The sequence below is a fragment of the Macaca nemestrina genome, chromosome 18 (genome assembly GCF_043159975.1).
Source record: "Macaca nemestrina isolate mMacNem1 chromosome 18, mMacNem.hap1, whole genome shotgun sequence".
Classification (NCBI taxonomy): Eukaryota; Metazoa; Chordata; class Mammalia; order Primates; family Cercopithecidae; genus Macaca; species Macaca nemestrina.
In genome coordinates, this window is record NC_092142.1 from 15,632,135 (window position 1) to 15,651,773 (window position 19,639).

Sequence of the window (19,639 nt, forward strand, 5' to 3'; positions counted from 1 at the left end):
TCCCACTGGGTCCTAGTTTGTCATTGTTTCTTGCATGCTCCCATCAGATTTGTCCACAGAGCTGCTGGGGCAGAGCTGATGGTGTGATGGTGTATTAAGAATGCAGGTTAGTGGCACACAGATGAAATAAATGCCTGTGGGATCCATTTTTTTTTTTTTTTTTTTTTTTTGAGACGGAGTCTCGCTCTGTCACCCAGGCTGGAGTGCAGTGGCCGGATCTCAGCTCACTGCAAGCTCCGCCTCCCGGGTTCACGCCATTCTCCTGCCTCAGCCTCCTGAGTAGCTAGGACTACAGGCGCCTGCCACCTCGCCCGGCTAAGTTTTTTTTTTGTATTTTTAGTAGAGACGGGGTTTCACTGTGTTAGCCAGGATGGTCTCGATCTCCTGACCTCGTGATCCGCCCGTCTCGGCCTCACAAAGTGCTGGGATTACAGGCTTGAGCCACCGCGCCCGGCGTGGGATCCATTTTTAAGATAGCAGGCGCAAAGTTGCATATACTGAGACCAGGTATTAACACCTGTCTATTACAGTGCCTTTTAAAACACTGTGTGAGGGCCGGGCACGATGGCTCACACCTGTAATCCCAGCACTTTGGGAGGCCTAGGCGGGCAGATCACCTGAGGTCAGGAGTTTGAGACCAGCCTGGCCAACAATGGCGAAGCCCCGTCTCTCCTAAAAATACAAAAAATTAGCTAGGTGTCATGACGTGCACCTGTAATCATAGCTACTAGGGAGGCTGAGGTAGGAGAATCGCTTGAACCTGGGAGGCGGAGGTTGCAGTGAGCTGAGATCATGCCACTGTACTCCAGCCTGGGCAACACAGTAAGATTATGACTCAAAAAAAAAAAAAAAAAAAAAAGGAAAGACTGTGTGGGCCAAATGAAACAAGTGAATCTAATCTCCAGTCAGTCAGTTTGCAACCCCTGGGAAGCCTTGGACTTGAATGCAAAGACCCCTTGAACTTGGATCTAGTTTGCCTCTGCTGCTGACATGCACATTTAGAGATGACCAAGGCCTACAGTGTTTCTGGTTCCAAGAAACAGAGCGGTTGTCCTGTTTAGCCATCTCTTACAGTTGCACAGCTTAGAGAGGATAATGTTTGCAAACAATTTTTGAAATGTCTAGCACACAGCAAACAGAAGGCAAATTCAGTACTTAATGCTGATAAAATAAGGGAACCCTTGCAAGTCATCTTGCCTGCTTTCTGCCGCAGAGAGTAGTGCAATAGAACTTTCTGACGTTTTCATGTTGTTTATTTATTTATTTATTTATTTATTTATTTTTTGAGACAGAGTCTCGCTCTGTTGCCCAGGCTGGAGTGCAGTGGTGCAATCTCCGCTCACTGCAACCTCTGCCTCTGGGTTCAAGCAATTCTCTTGCCTCAACCACCCAAGTAGCTGGGATTATAGGCACGTTCCATCACGCCTGGCTAATTTTTGTGTTTCTAGTAGAGATGGGGTTTCACCATGTTGCCCAGGCTGGTCTCGAACTCCTGGGCTCAGGCGATCCACCCGCTTCGGCCTCCCAAAGTGCTGGGACTACAGGCATGCATCGTGATGCCCGGCTGATTTGTGTATTTTTAGTAGAGACAGAGTTTCACCTTGTGCTGGTTTCAAACTCCTAGATTCAAGCAATCTGCCCACCTCAGTCTCCCAAAGTGCTGGGATTATAGGCGTGAGCCATCGTGCCCTGCCTCTCTCTGATATTTTTAAATGACAAAGGCAAAAATCTTATACTTTTAAGATTGCTGTTTTATGATAAAGTGAAGTGCAGCTGTTACTTCTTCCTTCTTTGCCTCCAGCATCTCTCTTCCTTAAGGATAGCTTTTAAAATGTAAGGGTTTTTGGTTGAAATGCCGTTCCTGTGGTTTTTGTCTCTCGGTTGGGGTGAAAGATTTTGCAGGCAGTGATATAAATCCAGTTCTCTGCTTAGTTTCTCCGCAGTCCTTGAAATCCAAAACCAGATCCCTCCCATCAGCCCGTTGTAATTAGAACCTGTCCCACAATAGCCGCACGTCCTAAACATCTCAGATTCATTTCTTTCCTGAGGCTTAAGTTTTTAAACCTTACTGGCCAAGATAAGTGTTTTAAGAAGCTCTTTTATTATTATTATTATTATTACTCTTTTCTTTTTTTGAGATGGAGTCTTGCTCTGTCACCCAGGCTGGAGTGTGATGGCAGGATCTCGGCTCACTGCAACCTCTACCTCCCGGGTTCAAGAGATTCTTCTGTTTCAGCCTCCCGAGTAGCTGGGATTACAGGCATGTGCCACTACACCCAGCTAATTTTTGTATTTTTAGCAGAGAAGGGGTTTCACCATGTTGGCCAGGGTGGTCTTGAACTCCTGACTTCAAATGATCTACCCACCGTGGCCTCCCAAAGTACTGGGATTACAGGCATGAGCCACTGCACCCTGCCAGGCTTGGGTGTTCAAGGAAGAGAAAAAGGCGGTGTGGTTGGGACATAAATGAATGAGAGGTGGTAGGGTAGGAAATATGTAGAAAACTATGCAGGGGCCTGATCACATTGAATCTTGCACATCTTTTACCTAACTTCAGGAGGAGTCAGTGCTTTTGTTGTTCCTGGTTCCTCACTTCTTCACTTTATTGTATGCTGACGACCTTCCATGCCGTGGACTGAGACTACCCTCAATAGGATCACCAATGTCTTTTTTTTTTTTTTTTAAGGCAGCGTTTCACTCTTATCATCCAGGTTGGGGTACAATGGCGCGATCTTGGTTCACTGCAACCTCTGCCTCCTGGGTTCAAGCGATTCTTCTGCCTCAGCCTCCCGAGTAGCTGGGATTACAGGTGACTGCCACCCCACCTGGCTAATTTCTTGTATTTTTAGTAGAGATGGGGTTTCACCATGTTGGCCAGGCTGGTCTCGAACTCCTGACCTCAGGTGAATCACCTGCCTTGGCTTCCCAAAGTGTTGAGGTTACAGGCGTGAGCCACTGCACCCAGCCACCAATGTCTTAATGGCCACACAGTGCTCATTGATAGATGCCTTGGCCCTGGGCTATTGTTGCTATAGAATTGGTTTGATGACAACATATTACATGAGATCTGGGCTTATTAGAGCTTATGGCTTGAGCAGGGAGTCATTGGCCTAGGTTTATGCTGCTCCTGGCCTTGTTAATAACTGCTGTTAACACTCTACCCCCTTTTTATTTTTTTGAGTGGCTTGTTCTGTCGCCTAGGCTGGAAGGCTGGAGTGCGGTGATCTTGGCTTACTGCAGCTTCCGCCTCTCAGGCTTAAGTGATTTTTCCTGCTTCAGCCTTCTGAGTAGCTGCGACTATAGGTGCGCACCACCGTGCCTGTTTAATTTTTGTTTTTGTATTTTTAGTAGAGACGGGGTTTTACCATGTTGGCTAGGCTGGTCTCAAACTTCTCACCTCAAGTGATCCATTTGCCTCCGCCTCACAAGGGGTTTTGATTACAGGTGTGAGCCACTGCTCCAGGCACCACTCTACCCTTTTGACTTTGAGCAAGTAAGGTCATTGACTCCATACATTCATTAGGATTCCTGCGTGGCAGAAATCTAACCCCAACTGATGTAACCAAGACAGGGAATTGATTATCTCATAACCTTAAATCAGGTGTGGCTGCATCCAGGTGTTCAAATGATATTGTCAGGACCCAGGCTTTCCATCTCTTGGCTATGCTTTCCTCTGTTGTGGCTTCACTCTCAGGCAGGCTCTCCCTTCTGATAGCAAGATGACCACCAGCAGTTTCAGGCTTACCTCCAGCCACCTTAGCAACCCTAGTGGAAGGAGAGTTTCATTTTTGACAGCTGTGCAAAAGGTCTGGACCTGGGCCCTCATTGGCTCAGTATGGGTTAGGCCCATCCTTAAGCCAGTCATTGGCTCAGCATGGGTTAGACCCATACCTGTCACTGACTGAGCATGGATGGGTTAGGCTCATACTATCATTGGTTCTGCGTGAATTAGGCCCACCTCTGTCATTGGCTCAACATGGGTGAGGCTCACCCTGTCATTGATTCTTCGTGAATTAGGCCCACCTCTGTCATTGGTTCAACATGGGTGAGGCTTACCCTGTCATTGGTTCTGCGTGAATTAGACCCACCTCTGTCACTGGCTCTGTGTGGGTTAGCCCAACTGGTGAGCTGATCACTAAGGACATGAGTAGGCATATGCCTCCTCCCAGATGCGGAGGATGATGTCAGATCCCTCTGAACTCATGAAATGAGTAGGATATTCTCCAAAGGGAATATTGTGCTGTCACAGAAGATGGAAACATGAGTGCACGTCTGGAAAAAAAAACAACTACAAATCATTAGCTTTGTATGACATTTATTTTTTGTTTATATGTTTTTGAAATGGAGTCTTGCTCTGTTGTCCAGGCTGGAGTGCAGTGGTATGATCGTGGCTCACTGCAACCTCTGCCTTCTGGGTTCAAGCGATTCTTGTGCCTTAGCTTCCCGAGTAGTTGGGATGATAGGTGCCTGCCACCACACCCAGCTAATTTTTGTATTTTTAGTGGAGACAGGATTTTACCATCTTGGCCAGGCTGGTCTCAAGCCATCTGCCTGAACTCCTGACCTCAAGTCATCTGCCTGCCTCAGCCTCCCAAAGTGCTGGGATTACAGGCAGGAGCCACCACGTCTGAGCATATGACATTTCGCCTTTCTGCCTTGATCAAACTTTCAGAGAATCTGCTTCCCAGAGGGATGGGTGGGTCAGGAAATAGCATGTTTTCTCTAAATGAGGGAAAGGATTGAAAGTGAATATGGGTCCCAACAAATGTAGAGTTATCAGTAAGTTCCGTGCTTGAATCTAGGTACAATTATGCATTTCCTGGTTCTGCGTGAATTAGGCCCACCTCTGTCATTGGGTCAACATGGGTGAGGCTCATTAACTTCCACCAGAAGTTAGTGGTGGTGTCTGTGTTGATACTTACATGTTAAGCCTAATGATTTCATGTTTTAACCACAACTATAACTTGTTGGTTGTATCTTTGAAAGTGATGGTTTTTGCTCATTCCTTTGTCCCCAAGGATACACACCAGCCTCTGAGTTCTCCTGAGGGAAGGAAGGGACCTTGGGCACAACCTTTTTTTTTTTTTGAGAGGGAGTCTTGCTCTGGTGCCCAGGCTGGAGTGCAGTGGTGCAATCTCGGCTCACTACAACCTCTGCCTCCTGGGTTCAAGTGATTCTCCCGCCTCAGCCTCCCGAGTAGCGGGGATTACAGGTGCACACCACCATGCCCAGCTAATTTTTATATTTTTAGTAGAAACGGGGTTTCACTATGTTGACCAGGCTGGTTTCAAACTCCTGAGCTCAGGTGATTCACCCGCCTTGGCCTCCCAAAGTGCTGGGATTACAAGTGTGAGCCACTGTGCCTGGCCTTGGACACAATCTTTTTTTTTTTTTTTTTTTTTTTGAGACGGAGTCTCGCTCTGTCATTCAGGCTGGAGTGTAGTGGTGCAATCTCGGCTCACTGCAACCTCCACCTCCTGGGTTCAAGCGATTCTCCTGCCTTAGCCACCTGAGTAGCTGGGACTACAGGTGCCCGCCACTGCACCTGCCTAATTTTTGTGTTTTTAGTAGAGACGGGGTTTCACCATATTGGCCAGGTTGGTCTTGAACTCCTACCTTGTGATCCGCCTGCCTCAGCCTCCTGAAGTGCTGGGATTACAGGCGCAAGCCACTGAATCCAGCCTGGATGCAATCTTATTTGGATTTCTCATGCCCTTTTGACAAGCTCAGAGCCTCAAATAAATTCAGAATATAGGAGATTACATCAGACAGACTCTATCAACAGGGAGTATACAAACCATTAGCCCAACTGTTAATAGAAGTCTGCTTTCTTGCCGGGTGTGGTGGCTCACACCTATAATCCCAGTGCTTTGGGAGTACAAGGCAGGAGGATCGCTCGAGCCCAGGAATTTGAGACCAGCCTGGGCAACATAGTAAGACCCCATCTCTTAAAAAAAAAAAATTAGGTGGGCATAGTGGCGCACACCTGTAGTACCAGTTACTCAGGAGGCTGATGTAGGAGGATCACTGCCGCCTTGGAGTTCAAGGGTGCAGTGAGCTATGATTGTGTCACTGCACTCCAGCTGGGATGACAGATTGAGACCCTATCTCTTAAAAAAAAAAAAAAAAAGAAAAAAGAAAAGAAAAGAAAAAAAAAATTTGCTTCCCTCACCTCTGTTGTGAATCAGCTCAAAGTCCTGAGAGCCAGGGCCCTTACCAGCCACATCCTCTAGCTGTTGGCTAATTTGTTTCATCTTCTTTTAGGTAATTCTCCAGAATTACATCTCCTTCTTCTTCTTCAGCTTCCAGTTACTCCCGCACTCAGTTCGTCTTTCCTCCTCCACTGTGTAGAAACTCTTCTTGCTCACACCGCCAGTGACCGACTTTCGCTCAGCCTCGTGGATATTTTCCAGCCCTTATCTTCCCTGCTTCTCTGTTGCATCCTTGTGACACTGGAATGTTTCCCTTTTTTCCCTTGAAACCGTCCACTCCCAGGACAGCACACCTCCTGATTCTCATCTGTCTCACTCCTCATCTCTCTCTCTCTGTGTTTCTTCTCTGCTTCCTTCGGTTACCATTTCTTAAATTGCCCACCTTTCCAATATTGGCATTCTTCTCTGTTCCATACAGAGTCCGTAGGAGATTCTCTCATTGTCACAAGGAAAAGAAAAACCAGCTACAGACGCATGACTCTCAAAAGGATATTGTTGACCCAATTTCAACCCTGAGTTTCAGCCCCGATATTGCATGTAGGTGTGTTATGGACATGTCAAGCTGTGAATGTCTGAGACTAGGTTTGTTATCTCTCCCTAACCCCCCACCGACCTACCCAAGAGTTTTCCTTTTTTTTTGGAGATGGAGTCTCGCACTGTCGCCCAGGCTGGAGTGCAGTGGCGCGATCTCAGCTCACTGCAAGCTCTTCCTCCTGAGTTCACTCCATTCTCCTGCCTCAGCCTTCTGAGTAGCTGGTACTACAGGCGCCCGCCACCACGCCCCGATAATTTTTTGTATTTTTAATAGAGATGGGGTTTCACCGTGTTAGCCAGGATGGTCTCGATCTCCTGACCTCGTGATCCGCCCGCCTCGGCCTTCCAAAGTGCTGGGATTACAGGCGTGAGCCACCATGCCTGGCCGAGTTTTCCTTTTGATAGTCCTTTTTTTTTTTTGAGATGGGATCTTGCTCTGTTGCCCAGGCTGGAGTACAGTGGCATGGTCATGGGTCACTGCATCCTCGACCTCTCCTTGCCCCTAATCCTCTCGAGTAGCTGGAACTATAGACACACCACCATGCCCAGCTAGTTTTTGTAGAGATAGGGTCTCACCAGGTTGCCCAGGCTGGTCTGGAATTCCTGGGCTCAAGCATTCCAGCTGCTTTGGCCTCCCAGTGTGCTGGGATTACAGATATGAGGTACTGCACCCAGCCACCTTCTAGAAGTCTTTATCTCTGGTGATGGGGATGATGGTGGCACCCAGTTGCCTAAGGTAGAGCCCCAGAAGATGTCCTCACCTCCTTTTTCTCTCTCCCCTACCCCAAAAGTCATAATTCGTCAAGTTCTGGTAATTTTGCCTTCTAGATATTTTTGGAGTCCATTTCTGTCCCCTCCATCTTCATTCCTACTTTCTTTTTTTTAGACAAGGTGTCCCTCTCTTGCCCAGGCTGGAGTGCAGTACGGTGATCATAGCTTACTACGGTCTCAAACTCCTGGACTCACATGATCCTCCTTCCTCAGCCTCCGGAGTAGCTAGGACTACAGATATGTTGCACCACACCAGTCTAAGTTATTAAAAAGTTTTTTTTTTTTTGGTCAAGGTAGGGTCTTGCTATGTTGCCCAGTCTGGTCTTGAACTCCTGGCCCCAAGCGGTCCTCTTGCCTTGGCCTCCCAAAGTGCTGGGATTGTATGTGTGAGCCAGTATACCTGGCCTATTCTCACTTTCTAATTCCGGCCACCTTCCTTTCTCTTTTCTTTTTTAAAATAGGATCTCACTTCATCACCCAGGCTGTAGTGCAGTGGCACTATCTTGGCTCACTGCAACCTCTGCCTCCTGGGCTCAGGTGATCCTCCCATCTCAGCCTCCTGAGTAGCTGGGAATACAGGCATGTGCCACCACACCTAGCTGATATTTTTCTATTTTTAGTAGAGACGGGGTTTCACCAAGTTACCCAGCCTGGTGTCAAACTCCTGGGCTCAAGTGATCTGCCTGCCTTGGCCTGCCAAAGTGCTGGGATTACAGGCACAAGCTACTGGACCTAGTCTCCACCTTCCTTTCTTGCATTGCTGCAGGAGCTCCCCTTCTTAGGCCTTGTCCTTCCTCTGCCTGTCCATGGCCACCAGGACCAGCTATTTAAGCAGGAGAGCCCATCATATCACATTCATATCACATCACTGTCTTCCTTAAACTTCCTCCAATGGTTTCTGATGGCCACTAAGTTTCTTTTTTTTTTTTTTTGAGACTGAGTCTGGCTCTGTCACCCAGGCTGGAGTGCAGTGGCCGGATCTCAGCTCACTGCAAGCTCCGCCTCCCGGGTTTACACCATTCTCCTGCCTCAGCCTCCGGAGTAGCTGGGACCACAGGTGCCCGCCACCTCGCCCGGCTAGTTTTTGGTATTTTTTAGTAGAGACGGGGTTTCACCGTGTTAGCCAGGATGGTCTCGATCTCCTGACCTTGTGATCCGCCCGTCTCAGCCTGCCAAAGTGCTGGGATTACAGGCTTGAGCCACCGTGCCCGGCTGGCCACTAAGTTTCTTAACATCTTGCACAAGCCGTCCGTGACTTAGCCCCTCTATTTCAGTCTGTCCAGGTTCACTTCCACTCCTTAGCTTTCAACCCAGGCCTGCCAGACTCCCTCTAGCTCGCCTAACAAGTGCCTGGCTGTTTCTCCTCATTCCTTCCTCCCCTACTCAATTACCATTGCCTTCCAGTTCTTTCATATTCTTTTTTTTTTTTTCAGATGGAGTCTCACTCTGTCACCCAGGCTGGAGGTGCAGTGGCACGATCTTGGTTAGCTGCAACCTCTGCCTCCCACGTTCAAGCGATTCTCCTGCCTCAGCCTCCTGAGTAGCTGGGACTATAGGCGTATACCACCATGCCTGGCTAATTTTTGTATTTTTTTTTAGTAGAGACGGAGTTTCACCATATTGGCCAGGCTGGTCTCGAACTCCTGACCTCATGATCTGCCTGCCTCAGCCTCTCAATGTACTGGGATTACAGGCGTGAGCCACTGCACCTGGCTCTTTCATATTCTTTCACATGCTCCTTGTGTGTCACCACTTCTAGGAAGCCTTCCTTGACTCTCAGGTTGAGTTTAGAACTTCTTAAATATCCTGGGCACTGATAGAAATGTTTATTATCTTGATTGTGATGATGGTTTTTCAGGTGCATACATATTTCAAAACACACCAATGTGTACATGCAAGTATATGCAATTTATTGCATGTCAAAATCCTGTGCACATTTCTGCGGCTACACTAGGCGCATAGTTTTATCAAAATTTACATGGGGTTGGGTGCGGTGGCTCACGCCTGTAATCCCAGCATTTTGGGAGGCTGAGGTGGGTGGTTCACTTGAGGTCAGGAGTTTGAGACCAGCCTGGCCAACATGGCGAAACCCTGTCTCTACTAAAAATAAAAAAATTAGCCAGGCGTGGTGGCGCATGCCTGTAATCCCAGATGCTCAGGAGGCTGAGGCACAAGAATCATTTGAACCCAGGAGGCAGAGGCTGCAGTGAGCTGAGATCACGCCACTGAACTCCAGCCTGGGTGATAGAGCAAGATTCTGTCTTAAATAATAATTATAATAATTATTATTGTTTATGCATAATTTCCATTCCAGCCCTCACTCCCCCGCTCCCTCCACCAGACTGTGAGGCCCCTTTAGGGAAGGCAGGCATCTTGGAGACATTTTATATGGCTCCCTAGGTCCTTTAGTAGGTGCTCAATAAATATTTACGTAGGGATATCCATGAGCCTTGATGTTAACCCAGGGCATATAACAGGTGAGTGGATTGTCTTTTGTTTGGGTTTAGCTTCAGATTTTTGGCAGTATTTAATAATTTAACCCAGCATAAAGTTTTGTTTTTTTTTTATGTTAAAGGGGATCACCTATTTAACCAGATGTGGATAATCATTTTAAAATCTTCTCCCCTAGACACCATGCCACAAAGAGAGTGATCTCTTCCCCTATTTTTACAATGGAGGACTCTGGAAAGACTTTCAGCTCCGAGGAGGAAGAAGCTAACTATTGGAAAGATCTGGCAATGACCTACAAACAGAGGTCAGTCTGAGTTCACCTGCTTTTCTTTTTTTTTTGAGATAGGGTCCTGCTGTGTTACCTAGGCTGAATGCGGTGGCAGTTCCTAGATGTGATCATAGTGCACAGCCGCCTTAAAACTCCTGGGCTCAAGTGATCCTCCCGCCTCAGCCTCCCAAGTAGCTGGGTCTATAGGTGTGCTTCACCAGGCCAGGCCTTTTTTTTTCTTTTTGTGGAAACAGGGGTCTCGCTGTGTTGCCCAGGCTGGTCTTGAACTCTTGGACTCAAGTGATGCACCCCTACCTCCCACAGTGTTGGGATTACAGGTGTGAACTCTCTTTCTTCTATAAAAAGAACAGCAACCCTTTATTTCAGGCCTGTTATGTGCCAGGCATTGTGAAAGGCTTAACTTATACTATCTCAAAACTACCCATGAAAAAACTATTAGCACCCCATTTTATAGATGAAGAAACTGAGCCTCAGTGAAGGCAGATAACTTGCCCACAGTCACACAGCCAATATGTAGCAGAGCTGGAATTTGAACTCCAGACCTATGGTCCTGATTATCCTACTATGCTACTTTCCATTTTGTCTTCTTATTTTCTTTTTCTTCTTTTTTTGTTTTTTTTTGAGACAGAGTCTCACTCTGTTGCCCAGGCTGGAGTGCAGTGGCACCATCTTGGCTCACTGCAGCCTCCACCTCCTGGGTTCAAGCAATTCTCGTGCCTTAGCCTCCCAAGTAGCTGGCATCACAGGCACCCGCCACCAAGCCTGGCTAATTTTTTGTGTTTTTAGTAGAGATGGGGTTTTGCCATGCTGGCCGGGTTGGTCTCGAATTCCTGGCCTCAAGCGATCTGCCTGTCTCACCCTCCCAAAGTTCTGGAATTACAGGCATGAGCCACCATGCCTGACCTTCCATCTTCTTTTCTTTTTTTTTTTTGAGACGGAGTTTCACTCTTCTTGCCCAGGCTGGAGTGCAGTGGCGCGATCTCGGCTCACAAGCTCCGCCTCCCGGTTTCAATCGATTCTCCTGCCTCAGCCTCCCAAGTAGCTGGGATTACAGGCATACGCCACCACACCCAGCTAATTTTGTATTTTTAGTAGAGACGGGGTTTCTCCATGTTGGTCAGGCTGCTCTCGAACTCCCGACCTCAGGTGATCCACCCGCCTCGGCCTCCCAAAGTGCTGGGGTTACAGGCGTGAGCCACTGTGCCTGGTGTCCATCTTATTTTCTAGAAGGGTTTTTATCAGTTCCTAGATACCACATCTGGTAAGTTCTTTTTTTTTTTTTTTTGAGGCGGAGTCTCGCTCTGTCGCTCAGGCTGGAGTGCAGTGGCGCTATCTCGGCTCACTGCAAGCTCCGCCTCCCGGGTTCCCGCCATTCTCCTGCCTCAGCCTCCCGAGTAGCTGGGACTACAGGCGCCGCCACCACGCCCGGCTAATTTTTTTTGTATTTTTAGTGGAGACGGGGTTTCATTGTGTTAGCCAGGATGGTCTCGATCTCCTGACCTCGTGATCCGCCCGTCTCGGCCTCCCAAAGTGCTGGGATTACAGGCTTGAGCCACCGCGCCCGGCTGGTAAGTTCTTTGTGCACAGGGAAAGAGCTTTTCCCTGTGCCTAGCAAAATATATTGCTGCAGATTTTAAGATTTGAAACTGTGTTTTGGTCAGTGCTCATATCTGGGAGGTTTGTTTTTGTGTTTGGTTTGGCACTGTTTTTATTTCTAATGGGTCTTTATAATTTGCACATAGACACCTTATTCCAATCCCTAGTTTCCTTTATTTATTGCAGAATTATTTTAGGTCCAGGCACAGTGGCTCACATCTGTAATCCCAGCACTTTGGGTAGGCAGATCACTTGAGCTCAGGAGTTTGAGACCAGCCCTGGCAATATGGCAAAACCCCGTCTGTACAAAAAATACAGAAATTAGCAGGCATGGTGGCATGTTCTTAGAGTCTCAGCTACTTGGGAGGCTGGATGGGAGAATTGCTTGAGCCTGGGAGGTCGAGGCTGCAGTGACCTGTGATCGCACCTCTGCATTCCAGTCTGGGTGACACAGCGAGACTCTATCTCAAATAAATAAATAATTATTTTAGAGTCAGGGTCTCACTCTGTCACCCAGGCTGAACTGCAGTGGCTCTTCACAAGTGTGACCCTATCTCACTGCAACCCCTGGGCCCGCAAGTGATCTTCCTGCCTCAGCCTCCCAGGTAGCTGTCACTACAGGTGTGTGCCACCATGCCCGGCTGATTTTTAAACACATTTTTGTAGAGAAGAGGTCTTGCTATGTTGCCCTGGCTGGTCTCGAACTCCTGTCCTCAAGTAATTCTTAATGAGCCATTGTACCCCGCCTCTCCTACCTTCTTTATTCTAATTTGACTTAAAGGTAATTCAGGCTTGATATTTTAAAAACGTTCCTTGAATTTGGCCAGGCACGGTGGTGGCTAATGCTTGTAATCCCAGCACTTAGAGAGGCCGAGGCAGGCAGATCACCTGCAGTCAGGAGTTTGAGACCAGCCTGGCCAACATGGTGAAACCCTGTCACTACTAAAAATAGAAAAATTAGCTGGGTGTGGTGGTGCACGCCTGTGGTGCCAGCTACTCAAGAGGCTGAGGCAGGAGAATCGCTTGAACCCGGGAAGCAGAGGTTGCGATGAGACGAGATTGCAGCACTGCACTCCAGTCTGGGCAATAGAGCGAGACTCTGTCTTCAAAAAAATTACTACGTGACAATTAACAATTCTGCTGTAGGGCAGAAAATACGCAAGAGGAACTCCGAGAATTCCAGGAGGGAAGCCGAGAATATGAAGCTGAATTGGAGACGCAGCTGCAACAAATTGAAACCAGGAACAGAGACCTCCTGTCCGAAAATAACCGCCTTCGCATGGAGCTGGAAACCATCAAGGTGAGGGGCTGAGAGGAAGTGTGCTCAGGTGTAGACAGGCTTCCAAGACAGGCATGGCAGGCTTGGCTAGAAGAAGGAACGCTGCAATGAGGGACTCCGGACCCCAGGCCCCTGCTCATCTCTGGAAGGGCCTATGGGGCAGACGTGATCTTTGAACTCTTTGTGCTTCTAGTGGGTGATGCTTTTTATTTTTTCTTTTTTGAGACAGTTTCACTCTTGTTGCCCAGGCTGGAGTGCAGTGGCGTGATCTCGGTTCACTGCAACCTCCACCTCCCAGGTTCAAGTAATTCTCCTGCCTCAGCCTCCTGAGTAGCTGGGATTATAGGCGCCTGCCACCATGCCCAGCTAAATTTTTGTTTGTATTTTTAGTAGAGACAGGGTTTTATGTTGGCTAGGCTGATTTCAAACTCCTGACCTCAGGGGATCCATGGTGGGTGAAGCTTTGAGAAGCGAGTCACTCATGTTCCCATGGACTTTCTTGGTTGTCCTCACTGATTTTATAGGGCACATGGCAGGAAGACTTTTTTTTTTTTTTTTTTTTTTAAATAGGGTCATGCTCTGTTGCCCAGACTGGACCACGGTGGCTGGATTACAGCTCACTGCATCCTGGACCTCTCAGGTTTAAGCAGTCCTCCCACCTGGGCTGGGCGTGGTGGTGCATACCTGTAATCCTGGCACTTTGGGAGGCCGAGGTGGAGAGATCACAAGGTCAAGAGATTGAGACCATCCTGGCCAACATGATGAAACCCTGTCTCTACCAAAAATACAAACATTAGCTGGGCGTGATGGTGCGCACCTGTAGTCCCAGCTACTCAGGAGGCTGATGCAGGAGAATCACTTAAACCCGGAGGTGGAGGTTGCAGTGAGCTGAGATTGTGCCACTGCACTCCGGCCTGGCAACAGAGTATGACTCCATCTCAAAAAAAAACCCAAAATCCTCCCACCTGAACCTTGGGAGTAGCTGGGACTATAGGCGTGTGGCACCACGCCTGGTTAATTTTTGTATTTTTTATAGAGACAGGGTTTCGCTATGTTGCCCAGGCTGGTCTTGAACTCCTGGACTCAAGCAGTCCCTCCTGCCTTGGCCCCGCAAAATGCTGGGATTACAGGCATGAGCCACCACCTGACCAGGGAGACATTGGAGGTGTTGCTAGAGTAATATTATCAGGTGCAGTGTTGTAGCCCTTAGCTACATTCAGCTGCTGAAATTTAATGAATTAAAAACTTCATTCCTCAGTTACAGTAGCCACATTTCAAGTGCTTAGGAGCCACGTTTGGCCAGTGAGTTTCCTTAGTGGACAGAGGGGCTATAGAACATTTCCTTCATTACCAAAAGGTCTGTTGGACTGTGCCAGTTCAGAGCAGGTTTCTCGACTTGGCTGCTGTTGACATTAGATCCTGGATCATCCTCCTTTGGGAGGGACTGAGGTTTGCTTTGTGGCTTTTTTGTTTGTTCGTTTTTTATGAGACAGAGTCTCGCTCTAAACCCAGGCTGGAGTGCAGTGGCGCAATCCCGGCTTACTGCAAACTCCGCCTCCCGGGTTCAAGCCATTCTCCTGCCTCAGCCTCCCGAGTAGCTGGGACTACAGGTGCCCACCACCATGCCTGGCTAATTTTTTTTGTATTTTTAGTAGAAACGGGGTTTCACCGTGTTAGCTAGAATGGTCTCGATCTCCTGACTTCGTGATCTGCCCGCCTCGGCCTCCCAAAGTGCTGGGATTACAGGCGTGAGCCACCGTGCCTGGCCTTTTTTTTTTTTTTTGAAATGGAGTCTTGCTCTGATGCCCAGGCTGGAGTGCAGTGGCATGATCTCACCTCACTGCAACCTCTGCCTCCCAGGTTCAAGTGATTCTCCTGCCGCAGCCTCTTGAGTGGCTGCGATTATAGGCACCCTAAAGTGCTGGGATTACAAGCGTTGAGTCACCCCACCTGGCCACATTGTGGGATGTTTAACAGCATCCCTGACCTCCACCCTCTAGATGCCAGTAGCATTTTCCCCACCTCCAAGGTGGTGAAAACCAAAAGCACCTCTAGACATAGCCAGGTATCGGGAGACCCAGTGCTCTGAAAAGTAAAGACCGGGCCTTCTGTACGTTCTATAGGGCTCAGCAAGGGATCACTAAGTCAACACTGTGCCCCAGAGACTGGCTCTCAGCCCTGCTGCCAGCCGGCATCACTGGGCCAGCTTCAGAAACATGCGACAGGCCTGAACCCTCTCTCCCCATCCCCATCTCCCTGCCTCGCTCTGAGGTTCCATTTCTCAGTAAGTCTGGGTGGGGCCTGGTATTTCTGTGTATGTGTGTGTGTGTGTGTGTGTGTGTGCGTGTGTGCGTTTTCTCTCATTAAGCCCCCCATGTACATTTTGATGAGCTGCTTCATGGAAGAGTCAAAACTGTGTGTGCCCAGGGCTAGGTGTGATGGACGGTGAACGGGGAAGTGCTGGTTGCCTTCTTTGGGTAGACAAACCTAACACCATGAAGCAGTTGGGGACTTGGAGCTCAGTCACAGAACTGTGATCTGGGAGCCTTTCAAGAGAGAGAGGACTGGCTGGGTGCAGTGGCTCACGCCTGTAATCCCAGCACTTCAGGAGGCCGAGGTGGGCGGATCACCTGAGGACAGGAGTTTGAGACTAGCCTAAGCAACATGATAAAACCCTGTCTCTACTAAAACTACAAAATTAGCCGGGCGTGGTGGTGCGTGCCTGTAATCCCAGCTACTTGGGAGGCAGGAGAATCACTTGAACCCAGGAGGCGGAGGTTGCGGTGAGCCGAGATCCCGCCATTGCACTCCAGCCTGGGCAACAAGAGCGAAACTCTGTCTCAAAAAAAAAAAAAAAAGAGTGAATGGACTGCACAGGTTGAGGGAGGCTTTCTGGAGGGTGTTTGCAGGTTGACACTTGGTGTTTGGGGGATGGGGCTGAAGGAGAGTTGATCTATACCCATCATAGGTGTGGATAAGAATAGGTGTCGGGTGGACCTTGGCAAGCCCAGCTTTACTAATAACGTATAGGAAAGGGTGTGGGACCAACGAATGGATCAGGGGTTTGGGGTGGGGCAGAGGAGAGGTCCCAGACACATTGAAGGTGGGCAGTGAAGCTTTCTGTTGGAGGCCACAGAGTCCGGCTGGCCGTCCGCAGATCCATCTGCCCCATCGGTATTGTTTGATCAGCCTTCGGTGGTTTTTGTTCAGCATTTCCCCATGAACGTTTTCCAGCATATAAGGCTGAAAGAATTGCCAGTGAATACCTTTGTATCCACCAGCACCTAGGCTCTACCAATAATATTTATCCTACTTGCCTTTTTTTATAAATATTCTCATCCATCAAAATTTGTAAAGCTTCCTGTAAAAAGATGGATTTCTGGCCAGGCATGGTGGTTCACACCTATAATCTCAGCCCTTTGAGAGGCTGAGGAGGGAGAATCTCTTGAGACCAGGAGTTCAAGGCCAGCCTGGGCAACATAGTGAGACTGTCTCTACAAGAAATAAAAATAAAAAATTCACTGGACATGGTAGTGCACACCTTTAGTCTCAGCTACTCAAGAGGCTGAGGTGGGAGGATCGCTTGAGCCCAGGAGGTTGAGGCTGCACTGAGCTGTGATTGTACCTTTGCACTCCAGCCTGGGTGACAGAGCAAAAGTTAAAATAAAAAATAAAAAACCTGAGTAGTGTTTGCTTAGAACACACATTCTCGAGTTTCCCCCAGTCCCTGTATCCCTGACACCGAGAGCTTAGTGTCATTTTGCCTCTCCCTGTACTGGGCCCACTTCACCCATTTGTTAACAGCTGAACACCTGATACACGCAATGAGCAATGATTATCGTTCTTTCTGTTGTTGATGTTGGAGACAGAGTCTCCCTCTGTCACCCAGGCTAGAGTGCAGTGGTGCGATCGCAGCTCACTGCAACCTCTGACTTCCAGGCTTAAGTGATCCTCCCACCTCAGCCTCCCAAGTAGCTGAGATTACAGGCACCTGCCGCACCACACCTGGCTAATTTTTATTATTTTTTTTGTAGAAACAGGGGTTCATGTGCCCAGGCTGGTCTGGAACTGTTGACCTCAAGTGATCCGCCTGCCTCAGCCTCTCAAAGTTCTGGGATTACAGGTGTGAACCACTGTGCCTGGCTGATTATAGTTCCTAAATTGAAGGGGATTCCGGGTTGAAAAGCTGGGTAGGAGGAAGATTAGTGGTATGAACTGCAGTTTGGATAGGATAACAGGCCCTCCACGGATCCTGAGTAAAATATCAAGCAATTACTAAGTAATTCTATGCTTCAAGACTGAGCCCTTGGACCTGGCGTGGTGGCTCATGCCGGTGATGCCAGCACTTTGGGAGACCGAGGCGGGTAGATCACGAGGTTAAGAGATTGAGACCATCCTTGCTAACATTGTGAAACCCTGTCTTTACTAAAAATTAAAAAATTAGCTGGGCGTGGTGGCACGTGCCTGTAGTCCCAGCTACTCGGGAGGCTGAGGCAGGAGAATTGCTGGAACCTAGAAGGCAGAGGTTGCAGTGAGCTGACATTGCGCCACTGCACTGCAGCCTGGTGACAGAGTGAGACTCCATCTCAAAAAGACTGAACCCTTGAACCCACAGGAGACTCCTTCATTTACAACCACATGTCCGATGCAGGAGACTCACAGTGCACAGCACAGCAAAGAAACACGGTACCTTGGAATAACGAGGACCCTGCCACCAGCAAATATTTGTCAGTCACCTAAGAGAAATATATTCAGCTGGGCTGGACTTCTTAACAACTGGCTTATTCATCACGGGTTGAATGAAAAAGCCTTTAAGGGACCAAACAGAGCATCTATTGATGCCCCCATCAGCTGACAGCTTATTCGAATTAGCCCCAAATGGCAGCACAACGTTTCAGCAACAGGTTTTCATGTCCACAGGTTCCAAGGAGATCTCTGAATCGCTAACGCAGGTGCTGGAGCCCACTCGCTGCGTCCTCCTGGAGCCTGCGTTTGAATTTAAGTTAATGACTTAAGATCCTGTTTTATTTGGAGATGTTCCCAAATAAAGGGTATGAGGCGATGAGAGCCACGCCTGGGAACGGGGCCTGGTCTGCCTCTACTTGCTGGGTGCAGATACTTCTCTGCTTACAGCCAGGAAATGGGGAGGGTGGTGCGGGCGGGTGGGGGCATGTGGTCCGCCCTCCCCATCCTTCCAACGTTGTAAATCATCTGCTTGTTCTTTCTTTGGAGTCTTCTTGCACAATGGCTCTCGCCACGCCTCTCTGGCCTAGGCACCATTACATCACCCTCCTGGGTGCATCCGGACTTTCTAGCAACAGCTTTGTTTACTTGATTGAGTAACGAGGAGTTGGCCTTTTTAACTTTTAAATTAGACCTTGTGCCTTTCTTGTGGGAACTGTTGTCTCACATTTGTAGAATCTAGGATGGGTGTTTTGTGTTTTCAGTTCTGATTAAATTTTTTTTTTTTTTGAGATGGGGGTCTCTGTCACCCAGGCTGGAGTGCAAGGGCACGATCTTGGTTTACTGCAACCTCCGCCTCCCAGGCTCAAGTGATTCCCCTGCCTCTGCCTCCTGGGTAGCTGGGACCACAGGCACATGCCACCACACCCAGCTTTTTTTTTGTATTTTTGGTAGAGACGGGGGTTTCACCGTGTTGGCCAGCCTGGTTTCGAACTCCTGACCTCAAGTGATCTACCCACCTCGGCCTCCCAAGTAGCTGAAACTATAGCCGTATACCACTATGCCAGGCTAATTTTTGTATTTTGGTTTCACCGTGTTGCCCAGGCTGGTGATTTTTTTTTTTTTTTTTTTTTAAAGCGTCGGCCTGGGCTAGAGTGCAGGGGCATGATCATAGTTCACTGCTGCCTCAACCTCCTGGCCTCAAGCAGTCCTCCTGCCTCAGCTTCCCAAATAGCTAGGACTACAGGTGCATGCCACCACGCTTGGCTGTTTTTCAGTTTTCTGTAGAGACAGAGTCTTGCTATGTTGCCTAGGCTAGTGTGCCTCTGCCACCTAAAGTGCTGGGGTTACAGGCAGGAGGCACCGCACCTGGCTCTGGGTGTTCGGTGAAGGAAAGTAATTTGGCAGAATTGAGTGAGCACGGGAGTGGGCAGGTGATCTGGATGGAAATGGTTGAGGGTTTGTTAGCATAATTGCTTAAGGACACCTGCTCAGGAGGCTGGGGTTTGATCTTGGCTCAGTCATTTGCCACCGATGGGTCTCTGGGCTTGGTAAGTAATTGAGCCTCAGTGTTGATGTTTCTGAAGTGGAATTAAACCAGACAACATAGGAAGTGTACGTAGCCTGAAGGCCAGCACAGAATAAGCATGTAATGGATGTTATTGCTGCAGCTGGCAACAGGGAATCATTGAGAAGTGAGCTGGACTGTTCTTTGGTAATTAACAAAATCTCTCCTCTTTTTCTTTCCCTTTCTCTTCCTCCCTCTCTCCTTGATCCCTTCTTCCTCTTCCTTCCTCCTTCTCCCTTCTTTGTTTTTTGTTTTTT

General features: G+C 48.5%; 1 protein-coding gene across 12 annotated transcripts in view; it reads left to right on the forward strand.

Annotated features, from left to right (window-relative positions):
• LOC105467722 (nudE neurodevelopment protein 1) overlaps positions 1–19,639 on the forward strand; it is an 87,482-nt gene that overhangs the window by 11,421 nt on the left and 56,422 nt on the right. For 9 of the 12 annotated variants that reach the window (XM_071084173.1, XM_011717380.2, XM_071084177.1 and 6 more), the window contains 2 exons: positions 10,147–10,272; positions 13,000–13,153. In XM_071084173.1, the coding sequence (XP_070940274.1) occupies positions 10,190–10,272; positions 13,000–13,153 (237 nt within the window). In that variant the 5' untranslated portion in view covers positions 10,147–10,189. Of the gene's footprint in view, positions 1–6,630; positions 6,754–7,632; positions 7,779–10,146; positions 10,273–12,999; positions 13,154–19,639 lie in introns of those variants that run through there. The other 3 variants (XM_071084176.1, XM_071084174.1, XM_071084175.1) reach the window with 3 other exon arrangements.